Below are 20,330 nucleotides of genomic sequence, written 5' to 3'. Positions count from 1 at the left end.
TCTGCTTTATTGCTTTTAGCTGCGCGTTGCCGACTCCCGGGCTCGGGGGTTCACGAAGCAGCTCTTGGTCCTAGCTGGGACCTGAGCTGTCCAGCCTGAAGGTTTGTGCAAGTTGTTCAAAACCTCTTCTGATCTCGGGGGGTGGGGAGGTGGGAGGGGGTGAAGGAAGTGCGTGAGGGGTGGAAGGACTTAGGAAAACACTGCCAGGAGCGATTAAACGTGGCCCTTAGTTGGCACTTCACTTTGCTCCAATTTCTCTTTTGTTTCTTTAAGACCAGAGGGTAGCCTCTCCTGATTTCTTTCGGGGAAACTGAGTCTGTGGGCCTTCCCCTAAGTAACTTAGCAGATGTTTGGGTTGGGAGTGAATGGAGGGCGCTTTGGGAGCAAGTTTGGTCACCTGACATCTGTGGCTCACTTAGAGTTTTGTTGAGGAGTGTGTTGATGTTTCTAGAGGTTTTCCTGAAGGCTAGTGCTTCTGTCTAGCCCCATTCATCTCCACCCCACCCAGAAAAACTGCGTCCACCTGAATAGTCCAGGTTAGAAATGGCATTAGGGATGGGATGAAAATGGTAGTGATGTAACAGGGCTGATCAGCCCAGTGGTGTTCCTTCCCAGATGGGCTGGTGGGCCAGAGGTGTTTTCAGGGTTATTCTTGGACACAGAGAGAATTTAACTTTCCTTCTTTCCAGATCTGACACCCCTCTGATTATCCTGTTGTCCCTGGTGTCATATCACAGAGATCTGAGCTCTTCAGAAATAACCAGAAAACAACCTCTCAGGTGCGTTTTTACCTTTTTTTTTTTTAACCTGTTTTTACCTTTTGATGGGTGGGTGAATTATTTATGCTGAATGTATTTGTTCTTCTTTTGGACTGCTAAAGGGATCACAAGGAAAAAGAATAATATGAAGGGTTGGGGGACTGGCACTGTAAGAGATGTTTCCCCTTCATTTTATGGCTTGAAAATGAATTGACAAACTTATTGACTCTGGTGAAACAATTTAATTTGTGGGGTGTGCATACAGGCAATAGGCCTAGAGTTTACAGAATCTGAGGTTCCCAGATGGAGAATTATAGTTTGTTAGATAAAGTTCAGTTGGTATTTTTTTAAAGTCTCCTCAAATTTTAGCTCCAAAGGATCATGACTGTCTTTCTATCTATTTGTTTTTTGGTTGCTACCATAAATACTTGTCTTTTTTGGTTGTTCATAACCAACTGTCAGCTGAGCTAGTTCTCCCTCCTACAGTGAAGTAACAGACAATTATGTAACTAACAAAGTAGCCCCAATTTTGCACATTAATTTATTTTTGCTGTTGTTGTCTTTTCCTTTCCTAAACAAATAAATGGTGAACTGTCTAGCTTGAGTATTTATTAAAATTGGCCCCTGTAAAATTCAGGATGACTTAGCAACTTGAGATTATATGTAATTTTATTTTTTAAAAAATTTTAATTTAAATTTTAAATTTTAAAATTTTATTTCCCAAGGATTAATTATGTTATGAAGTTTAATTGATTTAAAGTCATGGATTTTCATAGAACTTCCCGCCTCCCTCCATTTCCCCACCCTGTCCCTATTTCTCTTGCTGTTTGTTTTCCCCTAAATGTATATGTTGTTTTCTTTCAGGAAGGTGGAATATGTCCCTCCCCCTCCCACTCATTCTGCTTCTCCTGATAATTCTCTCTGAAATTATCCTGAGTTGAAGATTCACCTTTAACCCAATATTAGTGTTGATTTAATCAGCCACATGGACAAGTGCTAAAAGGTATAGCATAGCAAAAATGTTCTCATTGATATACACTTCCATTCAATACAAAAATAATTATTCACCACAGATCATGCCACATAAACTTTCCCCTTTACTGACAAGAATCATAATAGGTAATAATATATTTTATTTCTTCCACTTTTGCCATTTTATCCTTAAGATTTAGGATCATAGATTTAGGAAAAGGGATTTTAGAGGTCAAACCCCCCTCACAATACAGATGAGGAAATGAAGCAAGTTTAATGACTTGCCCAAGTTACACAGGATATAAATAGTAGAAATGGGACTGGAACCCAGACCCCAGAATCTACTATACCAAACACTAAAGCAACCCATACCTAATAAAACCTAACAAACAAAAAGAAAAGATAGAATTATGGCCTGTGCCAAAAAAAAAAAAAAAGAACACAATTAGTATGCAAAAGGCAAACTCCTGTTTGAAAGAGTATGGGTGAAAGTATTTATGTGATCTTAGTTTTCTTAAACACTGACTCCAAAAAAAAGAAAAAAAAAGCAGAAGACATTCTTTGGCATGACTACCAAATACAAAATCCAAATTAGTAACAAATTTGTACACTTTCTCTTTACAGGTTATGCAAAGTTATCGAGGAAAATGAAGAGCTCACACCCAATTTTTGCAAACACACTTTACATGAAGATTGAACTTCTTTAAAGAAAGATAACCAATTAGCGCCAAAATGAATTACACATTGTTTCCCTCTTTTTTCAATGAATCATTTCTTAACCATACAGACACCCACCCCCCATATGCACCCATTGAAGAGAATAAATGCCGTGTACCAGTAACCATGGTATTTACAATGGCATTAGCTTATGGCATTGTCATACTTCTGGGGGTCTCTGGAAATCTGGCCTTGATAGGAATCATCCTAAAGCAAAAGGAGCTGAGAAATGTGACCAACATTCTGATTGTTAATCTGTCCCTTTCTGACCTTCTGGTATCATTTGTATGTCTGCCCTTCACTTTTGTCTACACATTAATGGATCACTGGATCTTTGGTGAGGCCATGTGCAAACTAAATCCTTTTGTGCAATGTGTCTCGATCACTGTCTCCATTTTCTCTCTGGTTCTCATTGCTTTGGAACGCCATCAGCTTATAGTCAACCCCCGAGGATGGAGACCATCTAATATCCATGCATTTTTAGCAATTGCCCTGATCTGGTTCCTCTCTGTGGCTGCCTCCCTGCCTTTTGTGATTTATCAGGTGCTGACTGATGAGCCATTCCACAATGTCACTGTCCCAACCTTCAAGGACAAGTATGTTTGTTTCGATCTGTTCCCTTCTAATGTGCACAGGCTATCTTACACCACTATTCTGTTGGTGCTGCAGTACTTTGGGCCTCTGGTGTTCATTCTGGTCTGCTACCTCAAGGTAATAAATACTTTTATTCTCTTAACATTTATTTTAATCTACATTTTTCCTTAATTCCACTAAATGGGTCTTTAACCTGAGCTGGAAAACCTTGGTATGTTTTTGTTTTGTTTCCTACAGATCTATATTCGCCTGAAGAAGAGGAATGACATGATGGATAGGATCAGAGAGAACAAGCATAGAGCCCAGGAAGCCCGACGGATCAATGTAATGCTTTTCTCTATTGTGGTGGCCTTTGCCATCTGCTGGATGCCTCTGACCATCTTTAACACAGTGTTTGACTGGAACCACAAGTTGATCTCCATCTGCCACCACAACCTGCTGTTCCTCCTGTGCCACCTGACAGCGATGATTTCCACCTGTGTCAACCCTGTGTTCTATGGGTTCCTTAACAAGAATTTCCAGAAAGATTTGCAGGCTCTCTTTCGCTTCTGTGATTTCAGGTCCCGTAATGAAGACTACGAGACCATCGCGATGTCCACCATGAATACGGATGACTCCAAGACATCTCATAGGCAAGCCGGTGGTGAGGCCTCCCAGGCTCCCGGGGAGGAAGAAGAAGTCTGAAGAGGATCTGAAGTGGGTGAGGGTTACAGAACCCAGGTGACAGCTGTTTTAACACCAAGCACAACCTGTCACACAATTCTGTAACCCTCTCCTCCTCTAGGATGTATGGCTTTGCCTATATTGTCTTGCTGTTTTAGTTGTGGCTCTGCTTGCAGAAAGATCAAAATGTACAGACTTTGGATTCACTTGTGTCAGCTGTTTCTATCCAAAGTCTCAATACTTACAGTTGTGTAACATATTTGTGCAACAAACATAGAAATATATAAGGCATAGATTATATTTACTTCAATGGAATATTTAACAAAAACTTGACTATCAGCATATATACTAATCATATACTACTTTCATTAGTGATTCTGCACCCTGTAAAGGAAAGAAGGACAGCCAACCTAAAAAAAGTCCATTGACTTTGGAACCATATAAAGTAGGAGGATACAGAGGAGATACAAAATCAACATTCAGAATGTGAAGGTTTTTTTGTTTGTTTGTTTTCAGGAGAGATATTATTTCTTGCCAGTTCAGACTGGTCTTAGTACCCACCTAAATATCCATGACTTTAAGAGAGGATTTAATTTACCACTAATTGATTAGAACCTGATGTAACATTGCATGTAAAAGAAAACAAAATCTATTTCTCAGCTGTTAGCATCGAAAATTAGGACATAAACACATATTAAAAGGAAAGCCATTTCCATGACTCAAGACTATTTTGGAACATGACTATGAAACCTTTTCAGAGTAATTAGAATAATACCTAAATTATTGTAACTACAAATAATATACAAGCATATACATTTGAATAGAAGATATTTCCTCTAGTAGAACCTATTTGGTATTTGCTAAAAAGCCTAGAATGTTACAAAATTATATGAAAGGGTGCCTATATTACATCGAAACACCAAATATCATGTAACACTAAGGGACAAGTAAAGGACCCCAGATACAACAATTCAATTGAGGGTATATGATAAATAGATAAAATCCATTGAAATTTATCACATCTTGCGTGCACTTATAAACAATATATTCTATTGAATGTTAAAATGACTATGTTAACAACTGATAAGTATATATACTTAGTAGATGCATATCTAACAAATATATACCTAATTTATATTTCTCTGTGTTGGAATGATTATTAAAACTAAGAAATAAAGAATCTAAGCAACTAGTACACCAAGAAACCAAGAAACATTTACTTGGGAGAACACATGTCCTAAGTTATTTCTATAGCCAACCTATGAAACATCAGAGTGTTTGGTTTGAAAATCTTGGACAGTTCTTCTAATAAAATTGGTGTTGCATTGACTTAGTAGTTTGTGTCTTTTATTCTGATGTCACTTTGGCTTTTTTTTTTCCTTTCCCTAACTAAGGAACACAAAATTTCCTTTTTTCAGAAATACACTAATCTCACTTTCTGAGGTTTCCATAGGCCCTTCCCTTTATCTTTACCAGAGTCAACTCTCTGTTTGAAGAAATTATCCTCTTATGCCATAGTGACTGCGGAAACTTTCTTACTCCCATAGAAAATAATCAAAGTCTGACTAATTTGATATTAAAAACTCAGTACTGACTTAGACATGTTGATCCTGGCAGAGCATGGTAGCATTTTTCCCTACCAAAGCCTAGAATTTGAAAGTACTTGATATAGTTCTAATTTAAAGTACTAACATGGAATTCCTTTCTTTTCTCTGGTAACAAATTGCTAATTGAGTGTGGCACTTACAATGTGGCTATTTCTTTGTCAGCTCACTCGTGGGGATGATCACTTCTAGGATTCTCATTCCTAGTTACACATTATAGGCAACTGGCTCCTTAATTTCGAACAATTAACTACCAAATACTTCTCTTTAGTTCAATGGCTGTTGATTAGTCAGCAATAAAGTCTAGGGACTTAGCAGGTTCATCAACGTACTTAGAAATAATTAAATATGATCAACATTATTATCAGTTCATTGTCATAAGCACACTTTACAGTTGGAAGACATTTCATTCACAACAATCTTGTGAAGCAGGGAAGAAATAAGAACAGTGACTTACCCAAGTAAGGTGCCCTATATGTACCTACTTAGGAGAGTGAAGATTAACAGTCTGATTTTTCATCTTTAAGTCTAGTGTTCTTTACACTATACCACACTAATCACAGGTTATCAGAGGCAAAGAAGAAAATATCAAACTTCAGTAATAATCAATTACATTGGTAATTGGCCTTCTCAAGTTAGAAGATTTAAATAAAAAAGTTTTGGGGTATTCACATTCCTGTCACTTTAATATGATATGTCGGATGGGTTAGATGGAATGGTCACTGAAGTCCCTTATAATTTTCCAATTCTGTGATTCTATAATAATCATTATTGTCTATTCTCAGTAGATTTGAAACACATTTTTAGTGAGAAAACCTATTGTATGGTATATGTAAAAGTATGCTGCATTTTCTTTTATACAACTGTCCTTTACACAAATATTTGTGGACTTCAGGCAATACAGGAAAAATTAATGTAATTACACTTTGATTACCATAAAACATTATCAAAGTAAATGTTTGTGTTTACATTTATTTTTTCATAAAAATAGTAAGGATCTAATTTAGGCTGACAAATGGAAAAGATTCTAAAATTAAGACTGGTTTGTGCTAATGACATTTGGGGACTTTCTGAATTCAAAATGGCTTTTCATTCAACTTACAGATGAGTGAACAAGGCCATGGTTGTCATCCTCAGTGGAAGATGTCATTGGTTCTATATGCTTTCCTGATCCAGGCTTTCTGTCATAAGCAAGGTTGGACCTTTAATTCTTCAGAGTAGCATCATGCCTTATTATTACACCCCATTCTCTTTGATCCCTCTGTCTAATAGCATGCCAAAGGAACAGCCTCAAACTCATGAACTGAGATCCAGTGAGTTTAAAAAAAAACTTACTGAGATTTCTCTGCATGATTTGGCCAACAATATTGCTTTAAAATATTAAGAAACAGTTAGAGACTGGGACTGTTTTCCTTCCATATGATATATTGAAATAGAAAAATATAGATATTCTTTCCTTTTTGTCCAGCCTGTGGGGAACTCCCATCGTGGAAACTTCTTCCACAAATGCAGATAGGCAACTCCTTTTTAGAAATTGCCTGAGGTTATACAATCAGTTTATGTCAGAGGCTGGTTCATGTGAATCCTGGTTTTCCTGATTCCAAGGCTGGTTCTTTATATCCTATACCATACTGCCTCTTCTAATACAATGTGATAGAATTTTGTCCTGAAATGTTCATTCTCCCAGTTCCTTGCTTAGAAAATTCACAGTTTGTTATTCATTTCTGATTCTCCAAAATAGCATGAGTATAATCCTAAATGGAACAAGGAGCCCTATGAAGCCCTGGAAGATTCTATTCAATGGAATTTGCTGTTTAGTTCAGTTCAAAAAAGCCAGTGAAATCTATCAATCAATCATTTATTCCATCAATAAGCATTTATTAAACATGTACTATGTGCCAGGCACTGTGCTAAGTGTTGGGAATACAAACAGTTCCTGCCATCAAGGAGCTTACATTCTAATAGGAGAATAGTGGGCAAACACACAAAAATATATTGAATAGGTTCAAAATCTGAGGTGGTTTTCAGAGGGGCTGCGCTAATAGCTAGGACGATCAGGAAAGATTTCTTGAAGAAGGTGGGACTTGAGCTGAATCTTGATTACAAAAAGCAGAGGTAAGGAGAGAGTTCATTCCAGTCTTGAAGAACAGTCAGTACAAAGGCACAGAGATGAGAGATGATAGGATGATAGGAGATGGAGTGTCCTGTGTGTGGAACAGCAGAGAGGATAGTATGTCTGTACTGGCACCCAAAGTGTGAGGCGGGGGATAAAGGGGAAGAAGACTGGGAAAATAGGAAAGGGTCAGCTTGTGAAGAACTCTAAATGTCAAATAAAGGAAATTATATTTAATCCTTAAGGTAGAGGGGAGCTACTGGAGTTTGTGAAGTGGTGTGTATGTTGTATATGTGTTTGTGTGTGGAAGAGACATGATCACACTTGCACTTTAGGAAAATCATTTGGCAACTGTATGGAGGATGGATTGTGGTAGGAAAAGGCTTAAGATAAGAAAATCTAGAGAAATACATGTTGGGGCTTACAGGAAAGGAGAAAACAAGCATTTGTTAAGTGTCTACTATGTGCCAGGCACTGTGCTAAGCACTTTACAAATGTTATCTCATTTAATCCTCACAACAACCTTGTTATAGGTACTATATACACATATATTTTGTGTGTGTACATATATGTATACACACTTGAGAAAGAGTCCATATTCTTTTTTATTGCTATTTTAATTTATATTACTATTATGACTATCAGTGATAAGAAATTAACTACCTCCCAGAACAACTCATTCCATTTTGGGACAACTTTAACTGTTAGCAATTTTCTCCTTGTGTTAAGATAAAATCTGTCTCCTTAGAACTTTTGCATTTGCTTTTTGCTCTGTCCTTTGATACTGAGCAGAATAAGTCTAATCTTTTCACATGACCACCTTTCTTTCACATCTGAGGGCCATGATCATGACCCTCATATAAGTCTTCTCTTCTCCAGGCTAACCATCCCTAGTTTCTAAAACTGATCTGCCTATGACATATCACTATCGATCTCATTATTCTACTCGCCCTCCTCTGGATGTACTCCAGCTTGCCAATGTCTTTCCTAAAATGGGACACACAGAACTGAACGCAAATTCCTGAGGTGGTCTCAGAAAGGTAATAGATAGTTGGGGATAGTTGCTTACCTCATTCTGAATCCTAGACTTCTCTTAATGCAGACCAGGTTGGATTGGACACATATCACATATCATGTGATCACAATGAATCAACACATCACAAAATTGACTCATTTTTAAGCTTGCAGTCTAGTCTATTATAATGCCTAGGTCTTTTTACCATCATTAGTTCTGTAGCTCACCCTCTCTGATACTCTATTTGTAAGGCTAATTTTTTTTTTTTTGACACAAATAAGACAATATGGTGTAGCAGAAAGTCCACTGGCTCTGGAGTCAGAGAAACTGGGTTCAAATCCACATCTCTGATTCTTACTACTTTGTTACTCTTAGGTAACTCACATAACATCCCTAGATGTCAGTGTTATCAGCTGTATAATGGGGGAGAGGGATGACTGACGTGGCCTCTGAGCTTTCTTCTAGCTCTTGATCTGTATGACTTTGTATTGGTCTTTACCAATTTCTATTATATGTGGTGGGGATCTTTTTGGATGCTAATTTTTGTCATCTGTTAGTTATCCCTCCCAATTTCATTTAACCTACACGTTTGAGCTATATATTATTTATATCAAGTGATTGATTTAAAAAAATTGTTTATCAGCAAGGGGCCAAGAACCAATTCCAGTTTTATTTCTGAAGAGATTCATCTGAAGGTAACATCAACCCATTATTAATTTCTCTTTGAGTCTGAATTGAGTTCTGAACCTACCTAACTGTACTCTCACCTAGCCGATATCCTATCATCTCATACATAAGAATAGAATGAAAGTCATTAAATTCTTTATCAAAATCTATGTATATCTGCAGTGTTTCCCTGATCTATTAGTATAGTTATTTAAACAAAAAATAAGGTTATTCTGTGACAAAGCCATGCTGGCTTTTTAGAGATTATTGCTTCCATTTCTCATAAACTATTCATTTAATAATACATTCTAGAATTTTGGCAAAAAAATTGAAGTAAACCTCACTGCTTTTAGTTTTCTGACTCCTTCCCTTTTCTGCAAATCAGGACCTTCCAGTTCTGTGGTACATCTTCTGTTCTCCACAAGCTTTCTAAATCATTCAGCAATCATATCTGTCCATTCTTTTAGTAACTCAGGATAAACTTCTATAGAGTAACTAGGAATTCTCTTATCATTTCGTTTACTTGGGATATGAACTTCCTATTAACTATTTTTGTTTTACCCTTCCCAGTTAAAAGGTCATTTTCCTTGGAAGAAAAAACAGAAGAAAAATGGGATTTGCCATCTCACTATTGTTTTTTCTTACCCAGTCTTAAATCACTGAATAGGTGTTGCCTCAGACAGACTGAAATCTGGGAAAGACATTAGCCTAAAAAGGTCCAGATCTCCCACTGCATCTGGGGTCATCTCTAGTTGTCCTGACCTATGTCTTGCCACTGGACTCAAATGTCCCTGGAAGAGAGAGTGAGGCTGATGACTTTGCACAGCTCTGCCTCACTTAAATCCAATTCACTTGCAATTCAAGACATCACTCTCCTGATGTCATTGGTCCTCTTTTAGAATGAAGGACAAACAACACTCCATCTACTAGACCAGAGGTATCATACTAAACTCTCCAATGCAGCTAAACCAGATTAAAATATAATTGGAAAATGTTTAACAAAATAAATAAAAATACAATATAACAGATCATATTAATTTTTGGTTTTCTAAGGCAATATGTAAGATCCATTTCTATTTGAGTTTGATAACATTGCACTAGGCCACCTAGCTGTCTCATAGGTCTAAAGTCCCTCTTCACTATTATATCATACTTCCAAAGGAGGCTTATGATACAGTTCTTGAATTCCTTATCTATTTTCTCCATCTATCCAGGTAATCTTTAGTATAGCTCCATAATAACATTACTCTTATTTCTATTTTGAAGGATCCTCATCCAATAGCATTCTATGCTATTCTCAGGTCATTCTGTATATCATAAAATACCATTTCATATCCTTCCAAAGTCATACCCTTCCAGAATCCTATTTCAGTCACGAATCCTATTCTATCAAGTCTCAGAGATACCCATGAGGTCAAATTTACCTCCTTACATTGAAACCTCCAGTTGATATGTTTATTACCTGTATTTTGTGCATTTGTATTCAAGCTTTTAAGATTATGGGTTTTATTGTTTTTTTTTCTTGAATATTATCATCTGTGAATTGCTAGTAGTCTCTACTACTCTTCTTATAGTATGTTCACTGCTCTCTGTGCTACTCTTGGAACTTTCATGCTCTATCTCTGGGATTTTACCATGACTGAGTTCATTCATTTAGTTATTTAACAAACATTCATTAAGCTTCTAAGGTTCATTAAGGTTCTAAGGTTCATTCTAAGGTTCATTCATTAAGCTTCATTATCTTGACCTGCCAGTCTAGTAACCCCATCTAAAATGAAATGTGATTTGTCTATCACTTTTTGTTAATAAACCTATACTGGTTTCTAACAATCACTTCCTTTCTTTCTTTTCCTTTTCTGAGTTCTCACAAGTCATTTATCCATTCCAGAATTTTTCTAGGAATCAACATCAACTTCATGGACTTATTATTTATAGAATCCACTTATTTTTCCTTTTTGAAAATTGAGAAGATTTTCCTATCTCTAATCCTGAAGCACTTCTTCCATTCTACATGATTCTTTAATATAACCAATATAGATCCAGCAAGCACATACTTAAATTCTTGAAGGCCACTGGGATATAATTTATCCAGAATAGATGGCTCAAAGTAATTTATGGAAGTCAGGTGAATTCTTGTTATCTCATCATTTATCTTCTATTTCAGTTCCTTGAAATAAACATGTTCTCTTCTCTCAGGAATATAAATGAAAGTCAGGAGTCCTTTTTAAGATTTCAGGGCTACCCTCATAATATAGCACTACTGCATTTTCAGTTACATTTGCATTTTAGCACTTGGATATAGAAAATATCTTTTCTTTGGAGGTGGTAAAAAGAAAAAAAGAGGGGGAAAATGGCTCTCATGCTAGGAAAGTTTGAGTGTAGTCCCAATAGTCTCTTTTTTCTTTACCACTTTGACTGAACCCCGCAAATGACATAATCTAGTCTTTCATATTATCTCATTCTTTCCATAAGGAAATGCAATTTCATTGCTTTGTAAATGTTCTTGAATAGCTTGTGAGTATATAATTTCCCAATCTAGATAATAAATTCATCTAGGGCAAGAATTTTAATCTTCAATCCTTTATATTTCCCCCACAGTGTCTTTACAGCTCTTTGCATAAAAGACAGTCAAAAGAAATTGTTCCTTGCCTGAAAATGATGAATATTCATCCATCTATTCATTAACCAAACCTTTTAATTGATGAGACTCTGTTAATTATCAGATATGAGAGTGAGGTAAAGACAAGCATCACGGATGACACTAAGGATAGAAACGTAGGTACATGGAAGGATGGTAGCATCTTCAACAAAAATTAGGAAGATTGGAGTAAGGGTATAGAGGGGAGATGATGATGAGTTGTTTGCCTTTTCCTTTTTTTTTTTATCACGGGTTCAACCTGAGATGCCAGTGGGGCATCCAGCTGAGGTCCAGCAGATGGCTGGCTATATGGGACTAGAGTTCAGCAGAGAAATTATGACTTCACATATAGATTTAGTTATCATCTACAAAGAGATGATAGTTGAGCCCATGGGAGTTGATAAGACCAGGAGGTACAGAGAAAAAAGATTTGAGGCCTCAGGGCAGAGCTTTAGGGAGCAACCATTCTAAATGGGCCAGACAAAGAAGATTAGTCAGGAAAGAGAACTGAAAAGAGTCAGAAGTAGCAGAAAAATCATGAAAATATTTGAAATCAAAGAAAGATGGAGTACCCAGGAAAAAAAATCCCAGTTTATAAACAGTGTACTAAAATTGAAGAGTAGCCAAGCAGAATGAGGAGTAGAGGGAAAAAGGCCATTGGCTTTGGCAACTAAAATTATTGTAACCAAGGGGGAATTTTCATTTCTGAGTGATCAGAGTTAGAAATCAAATTAAAAAAAGGTTGAGAAGTGGGAAGTAAAGCAATGGAGACAATGAGTTCAGATGATCCTTTCTAAGAATTTGTTTTTGAAAGTGAGATGAGATATAGGATGCTTGTTTGCAGAGATGATGGCAAAGTTAAGTGAAATGACTTTCTTTTCTTTTTGTTTAGGATGGGAGTGTTTGGGCATGTTTTTAGACAGCAGGGAAAGAGCTAATGGATAAGGAGAAATATTGGAGATAGAGGTGTGTGGGAGGAAGGAAAGGGGAGGGACGGGGGCAAGAGAGAGAAAGAAAGGGAGAGGCAGAAGGGATAGGATATCAAGGGCACACATAGAGCTAAATTTATCTTGACGAAAAGGACCACTACTTCCTCATAGTTTAGAAGAAAAGAAAAAAGAAGCGTGGGTAGGTGGGGTATGGGTAATGTATATAAAGAGGCTTTGAAATGGGGAGAAAAGAAAAGAAGGTGCTCATGGCACATCTCTTTTCTCTTTAAAGTGGAAGGCAAGATCTTCAGATGGGGGGAGGGCGAAGGTGGCATAAGAAGTTTGAGCCACTGTAGAGAATATGTGAGAGAGTCAGTCAGAGAATACTAAAAGGGTTGCCATGCTAAAATGAGGGCCCAGTTGATATTTGATAATTGAAATAAATAGTAGGCACAATCAACATTAAACAGCACATGAAAGCAGATGCTAGAGTAAGTAACTTGGAGTTGAGGTGCAGCAAGGCATCCATTGATGCCTTGGTGATAGAACAAGGGGTCAAGGGATGTTGTTCATCTGGGTCATGTAATTTGAACTCATTAAAGGCAGTTAGATGCTTTGTGACTCTCCTTACATATCTATTCCTCGTTAGCTGATTTTTGTTCTTTCCAAGTCAAAGAGCATTCTCTCTGGCAGAGAAAATAGTAGGTAAATAAAAACTAAGCAATTCTGCCTTCTCTTTAGCATTTTGATTATTATTCTATATACCCCAAGCAACAATCATTTCTCCTCATGAATCTTCCTCTCATCTCCAGAATGGCTAACAAATAATAATAACAATGATAACAAAACCTTTCATCATCCCTAAATTTGCCTGTCTCAGTTCAATCAGAAATTTCATACTCTTGACATTACTCATAACCAGAGCCTGCTATGCTTTTGCATTAATTCTTCAGTACTTGCCCTTGAATCCATCTTCTATCTTGATTCTGCGCTGGTTTATTATTTCTCTTTGTTTAACCTTTAAGTAAGTTGCTTTCAAACTAATATCTCCCTTGGTAATATGGTACTAGCTGAGGAAAGATTGAGAATTCCAATCCAACAAGCATTTTCTAAGTACTTGCTAGTGCTGGTAATACAGAGACAAAATGAAACATTGTTCTTGCCCTCAAGGAGCTTATATACTACTGGGTTGATATCCATCAATCAAAGATATATAAAAGGAAGTACTACACAATAGCAATAGCCAATAGCAATAGACTTATCAAATTCACAAATTTGTTTACACTTTATGCACATCTGTTTAGCCTTCCATTCTTGAAGGTAATAGCTTGGCTTCTGCCTTTCATTTGTTAGTTTATAATCAGCAAACTAACATAATCATGGAAACAGAGTTGAGGTCAATAAATACTTGTTCATTGATTGATAAAAAACATATTTGCCTTTGTAAAAGATACAACTTGTGAAATTCAAACACACTTTCACTTATTACAGGCAGAAACACTTAATCTCAGGGATTCATCTGTCACCTCCTTGCAGGTAACTACCAAGTCCCTACCTGCAGTTTTAATTCAGTCAACATAGTTAGCAAGAACTCTCTGCAAAAAATAGTGCTATATTGTGGGAGAGACACAAAATTCAGACAAGATGACAGTTTGTGTCTTCATAAGCTTATAGTCTTGTAGAGTAATAATATACATGGTTCACAATAGCATAGTTGGAAAAGAACTAGTAGAGAAGGAGAAATTGAAGATATGTGAGAAAGATATTTATTGGAGGGAGGTCTTGGAAAAGGCAGAAACAAAGAGGATCAAAGATGCAAGGAGACAGATTAACTTTAGTGGTTTGGAGATGTAGCACTTCCTTGTTAAGTATCTCTGTTTTTCTCTAGGTTGTTGAGGTATTCACTGCTACCATATTCAATAAACTTCAGCTATCTAGGCTCTTTGGGGCCAGCTGCAGCATCTCTAACTAGATGGGTTACAACGGCTAGAACATCTAATCTTGACAGAGAGAGCTATAACTCTTTGAACATATAACTGGTTTTATAAGCTACCTAATCTCAGTCAGGTAGCAGCCAACCAAAGCTAGCAGAACGAAACAAGCTAAAATTGTTGATTCTTTTAAATGACTGTGTCTAGTTGATTAAAGTTTCAGACAGCTATCTGATTTAGGATAAGGTAATTCCTTATAACTCTTGTCACTCCCGTAATTGGGATCCTATGCCCCCCAAACCTATTAGTTGCTGGGTGGAGACTGGGGTGATAAAACTTCCCTCTTAAGGTCCCCTTTGGCATACAAATGAATTTGAATGAAGCAGTCATGGCCCACATCTTTGCCTTCATGATGTTTGCTGACCAACAACAAAACCTCATTGCTCCTCTCTTATTGACCTCTGAATAGCATTTGTTCTGTTGTCTCTCTACAGTAAATAGGGATACTTGTTTTTCCATAACTAGAAGAAAGCTGGTGTTGGTAGAGAAAAATTTTAAGAAATAGAGAAGAGGAATTAAGAAAATTCCCATCTCAGCCACAGATTTATATTTAAAGCCAAAAGTCCAAGCCTTCATTTTACTTACTTGCCTAAGTGTACAGCAGAGAAGAAATAGCACAGCTTGGTTTCAAATCCAAGCCCTTTGACTCCAAATGGTGGTGGTATAGTTGGGGGATTGAAGATATAGGAATAAGGTTGGAACAATTGCTGCAAAGAATTAGATAAAGAGTCAATAAAAGTATAATAGAAAGATTGCCTTGCTGCAGGAAGGGCCCAAAAGGAATTGTACACCAGAAATTTGTATTGATTGAAATCAGCATCCATTTCCTGACTTTCTCCAGTGATACTCAGTAGTCCTAGAGGAGCCAAGAAATCAGATCTTAGGGGTCACCCAGGAGTAGAGATTAGCAGGTTGGGAACAGAGATAACAAGAGACTTTAGGGCAGGGGTTCTCAAAATTTTTTGTATTACAGATTCCCTTTGGTAGTCTGATGGAGCCTATAGACACATTCTCAGAATAATGTTTCTAAATGCACAAAACAAAATACAAAGGATTACAAAGAAGACCAATTATAGTGAAATGAAATTATCAGGTTTTTTTTTAAATTCATAAATCCTAAATAAAAAAAACTGTTCTTGGATATTGGCTATTGAAACACTATAATTATAGATCATGGAGTCAAGTCTAGGTATGAAGGCTAGTGACATTAGAATAGAAGAGGTGAATTGGGAGAATAGAGATGGGTCAAGACACCAGAGGATTCTCCCTATCCCAGTGGCTAATTTGTACTATTGTCTCTCTCCAAAGGAGATTAATCTTCCCTAAAGAAAACTCTAAGCACATTACTTTCTCACATAAAAACCTCCAATGGCCTTTCATTCATTAGGAAATTAAATCCAAACTCCTTACTGTGGCATGTAATATACCAGACATGTAATATGGTCCCAATCTACCTTTCTAGTTTCTCACACTACTTCCCTTCACCCATACTATATTCTTTCTGAAATGAATTATTTGAAATTTCCCAAATTTGTCCCTTGCTTTCCCACTTTTGTGCTTTTTGCTCATGCCATTCCCTAATCCTGGAACATGCCCTACCTCTCTCCCACTTTCCATCCACCATCTAGTCTCTAGAGACCTTTTGAAATCTTATCACTATTTGAAGGTCCAGTACAGCTCCTACCTCTTCAATGAAGGTTTCTCTGATCCAACAAGTTAGATGTGATCTTTCCCTCTTTTATAGTTATATTCTATAATGTTATTGTTACTCATGCAAGGTCATCTTTTCTACCAAAATATAAGTCAATTGAGGGCTGGGAACATATACCCACAGTGTCTAGCACAGTGCATTGCATTTAGGAGGGACTTGCTCAATAAACCTAATGAAAAGAATTAATTTTTGGATGTCTGTGTGGCTAGGTAACCAGCCCTACAGGGCACTACAGAGCCTAGAACTTGTTTCCTCCATTAACTTGCTCACAGTTTTTTTTCAAGAAGCACTTCCCATCTGAAAAAAATGTTCAGAATCCTGAAATGAAAATTAAAATAACCCTGCATTATCTCTTTACATGCATAAACTAGAAAATATGTTAAAACACGGAAAATTTCATTGATACATGGGGGCTGTGAGAAAATAGGTACGCCAATTCACTACTGGTGGAGTCATCAATTTATTGAACAGTTCTGGAAAACAATTTGGAAATCACATAGAAATTATGTTTTGGATTGCTGAATTACACAATTTGGATAGAACCACAGAATTATGAAATTTGCATAGTACCACACTGTCAAAGAAAAGGGGTACTTTGGAACATAGAATTACAATTTGGAATTACTAAATTGTTCTTAACCTTTGGCTCAGAGATTCCACTCTGGATTATTAGACCCCTAAGGAAGCTCCTGGCAGCAAGAAAAGAGCCCACATGTACAAAAATGTTTATAGTAGAATTATTTATGATAACAAAAAGGTAGAAACAACATACAAGCCCAAAGATTAGGGATGGATTGAAAAAATATGCTGTAAAAATGACATAAAAATAATTCAGAGAAGATGAAGACTTGTATGAAGCAATTCAAAGTGAAGAAAGCAGAAGCAAAAGAATAATATACAATGACTGTAACAATATAAATAAAATTATGCATGACAGACAACAACACAAATACAAAATTCAATGTTAGTACCACACTGTCAGAGGTAAAGGGTATGTCCCAACTTTCAGTTAAAAACCAAACTAATCGTTTTCAGAAACATATTAGGTGGAAGAAATGTTTGGGTATTTATCAGGAAGTATTTGTTGTATCAAAACAAAATGCACAAATACATTTTACTAAAATAAAGAAAAGTTTCCATTCCCCTCCCAGTGCATTTTCCACCCAACCAATAGATCTGTCTGACCCTGTTGGTCCATAGATGTTTTTGTAGCTAAGGAAATATTTGTTTTAAATTGTGTTTCCATTTGCAATAGCAGGAGAGATGGGATAGACAAAATCAATATACAGGACATGCCCCTGATGTTTTCTGGGAAAGGCTAATGATGGGGTTGGAATTTAATTAGGATTAGAGTGAAAAGATGTCCAGTTGGGGCAAATTGTAGAAATGGTCACTCTTTCTTCTCTGCCAATTGCTTTCTAGACTACTCACCCACATTCCCCAACAAGAGTCTATTCCTAAGAAATTGAGTGTGAGTCAAAGGAAGCACATCAGACTATTAGAAGCAGAATATGTGGTAATAAAAAGAATACTGGGTTTCAAGTCAGCAGACCTACATTGTTATCGAGGTTCCAACACTTAACTAGTTGATGGATTCTCCAAGTCACCCATCCTCCCTAAGACTTCCTTTATTTCTTTGCAAAATGGAAAGAGTAATATTTGTACTATTCATTTCACTAGGCTGTTGTGAAGAAAGCACCTTAATGCACTTTATATAAATGTGAGTAATGGTTATTATCGTTGTTAGCATCATTCCTGTTAGCCCTCATACATATGCCTCAATGCTTTACTTATACCTTGCTCCAAGCTATTGTTTTCTCCTGATTTTCTGTTTGGACTGACTCCAAACAAAATTACCAAAAGGAACAGGTCATCATTTTTCAATGACCTCCTGTTCCTGTTGTCACTCCTTCTGAAATTCTAAAGTGGATTTTGACTGGCAGCTAGGCCATTTATTATCTATAAAATGTGATTAATAATAAATTTGATTCAATCTTATGTTGTACATTCCCTGACTCCCTCAATGAGCTTTTAAATCATCATCATTCACTCAATTATCTTGGAGCCAGATCTCATGGGAGGTGTTTATTCTTCTATTAACCTGGGCTGCCTATGAAGTTGATTCAAACCAAGCTCCCAGAGACAATAATGGAAGTGAATAGATCACAGAACCTTGAATTACTGCTGGAATGGTATATGGATTTACAATTTTATTACCCATTCATTTTGTTCAGGGTATTCTCCTCTGTGGAAAATATGGGTTCTGCATCATTTATTTTCCCCTCCACCGTCATAGGAGTGGTATGGTGGTGATATAGTGGGATTTCTGGTTTCAGTTATGACCTGGATCCTCAAATCATAATCACAAGAAACTCTTCTTCCACTGAAGTCCTCCTTGTATGTGGAGGGGGCCCCTTTATCAAAAGCTAATCCAGTAAACCACAAGTTCTAGAGCCAAGCTGGAGGTCTCATTTGCTTTTTTTTGTTTGTTTTGTTTCATTTTTTTTGTTACAGTTGTTTTGTCACAAGTCATGAAGACCATTCACTAAGGTAAAGAGGGAATTGCAACTGATCTCCATCACTGGAGGGAGGGCCCACCAAGGTAAAATAATGGCTCTTTTGGAATTCTGAAGCAAGAAGAATCAATCATAGCATAATTAGGCTCTCTGTGACCAAACCCATGATGGAGAGACTTGAGATGGATTCTGGTGAGTTGAGTTTTTTATTTAATCAGAGTGTTTATTTTAGAGTAAATTACACTCCCACAACTTCCTTTGTTCAGATTCTATTATTAATATTTTTATGGATGAATCTACCCTTCCTAGATCCCTCTCCTCTTCTTAATATTTTAGGTATTCAGGAGAGGCCTATCACTTAACTTAACCTAATTCTCTCATGAACCATTTCATAGAAAGGATCTGAGAGTTATAAAATATCTCAATGACTTATTATTAAATTTGTTTAAAAAAATAAAAGCATGGCAACATGGCATGGCATGGCAACAGATCTGTACATATACTCAATATCAATATTACAATGTATTTACACATTAAACAAAACTTTTTGAAGAAGCACACTGAAAAAGGTTTATTAAAACAATGTAAATGAAAACCTGCCCTTATCTAATTCAGTACTTCTTGGGTATCCTAACAGAACCCTTTTACTCAGGAGAAGAATAGAAAAATAGAAACATCTTATTTGATGTCTTGAGACTTCTCTTTTTTTGTAAAGAGGTAAACTTACCTTTTCTGCTTAATACCCTACTTTGAAATTACCAAACAAAACTAAAAGCATAATTCTCGTGGCCAATGGAAAGCCTTGAACTCTGTGGCCATCTGTCATTATATATGCTTTCAGGACTATAAGTAAATTAAGCAAAGATTTCTAGTGATATAAAGACACGTTTTGAGGAAGCTAGGTGACTCAGTAGATAGAGTGTGCAGGATATGGAGTCAAGAAGATCTGAGTTCCGATCCTGCCTTACACACTTACTTGCATGACTTTGGGCAAATTATTTAACCTCTCTGAATCTCAATTTCCTCATCTGTAAATGGAGGATAATAATAATACCTACCACTACAGTAATTGTGACAATGAAATTAGTTAACACCATAAAGTGCTTTGCAAACTTTAAAATGCTATTATTGTTATTATTATCAAGTGTTTTCTGATTTCCCCCTCTCCCTTACCCACCAGTTAACATTCTTTCCCTTGATATTGCTTTGTACTATTTTGTATAGAAGTTGTATTTACTTATCTGTGTATCTCTTAAAGGCAAAGATTATTTTATTTGGCTTCATGTCATCCCCAGTGTCTAGTACAGTACCCAGCATGCAGTAGGCACTTAATAAATATTTGCTAAATTGACTTGAACAAATTCATACAGCATCTGGAAGAACATAAGTTTTCCACCATCAAAGAAACATTTCATCTGAAAAGTTTTGTGTCCAAAGGAAACT

The 20,330-nt window shown here is 36.6% G+C and overlaps 1 protein-coding gene across 1 annotated transcript; it reads left to right on the top strand.

Annotated features, from left to right (window-relative positions):
• The first annotated feature begins 703 nt into the window (after window positions 1-703).
• Window positions 704-3,890, top strand: NPY1R (neuropeptide Y receptor Y1). The gene is made up of 4 exons (XM_027866962.1): window positions 704-779; window positions 1,623-1,761; window positions 2,355-3,158; window positions 3,279-3,890. Exons 3-4 carry the CDS (start codon window positions 2,463-2,465, stop codon window positions 3,723-3,725), a joined length of 1,143 nt encoding a protein of 380 aa, XP_027722763.1. The 5' UTR covers window positions 704-779; window positions 1,623-1,761; window positions 2,355-2,462; the 3' UTR covers window positions 3,726-3,890.
• Window positions 3,891-20,330: the final 16,440 nt, after the last annotated feature.

Source organism: Vombatus ursinus, unplaced genomic scaffold (assembly GCF_900497805.2).
Source record: "Vombatus ursinus unplaced genomic scaffold, bare-nosed wombat genome assembly UNPS02014784.1, whole genome shotgun sequence".
Classification (NCBI taxonomy): Eukaryota; Metazoa; Chordata; class Mammalia; order Diprotodontia; family Vombatidae; genus Vombatus; species Vombatus ursinus.
Note: the sequence above shows the minus strand (reverse complement) of the source record. Positions and strands in the feature narration are given on the sequence as shown.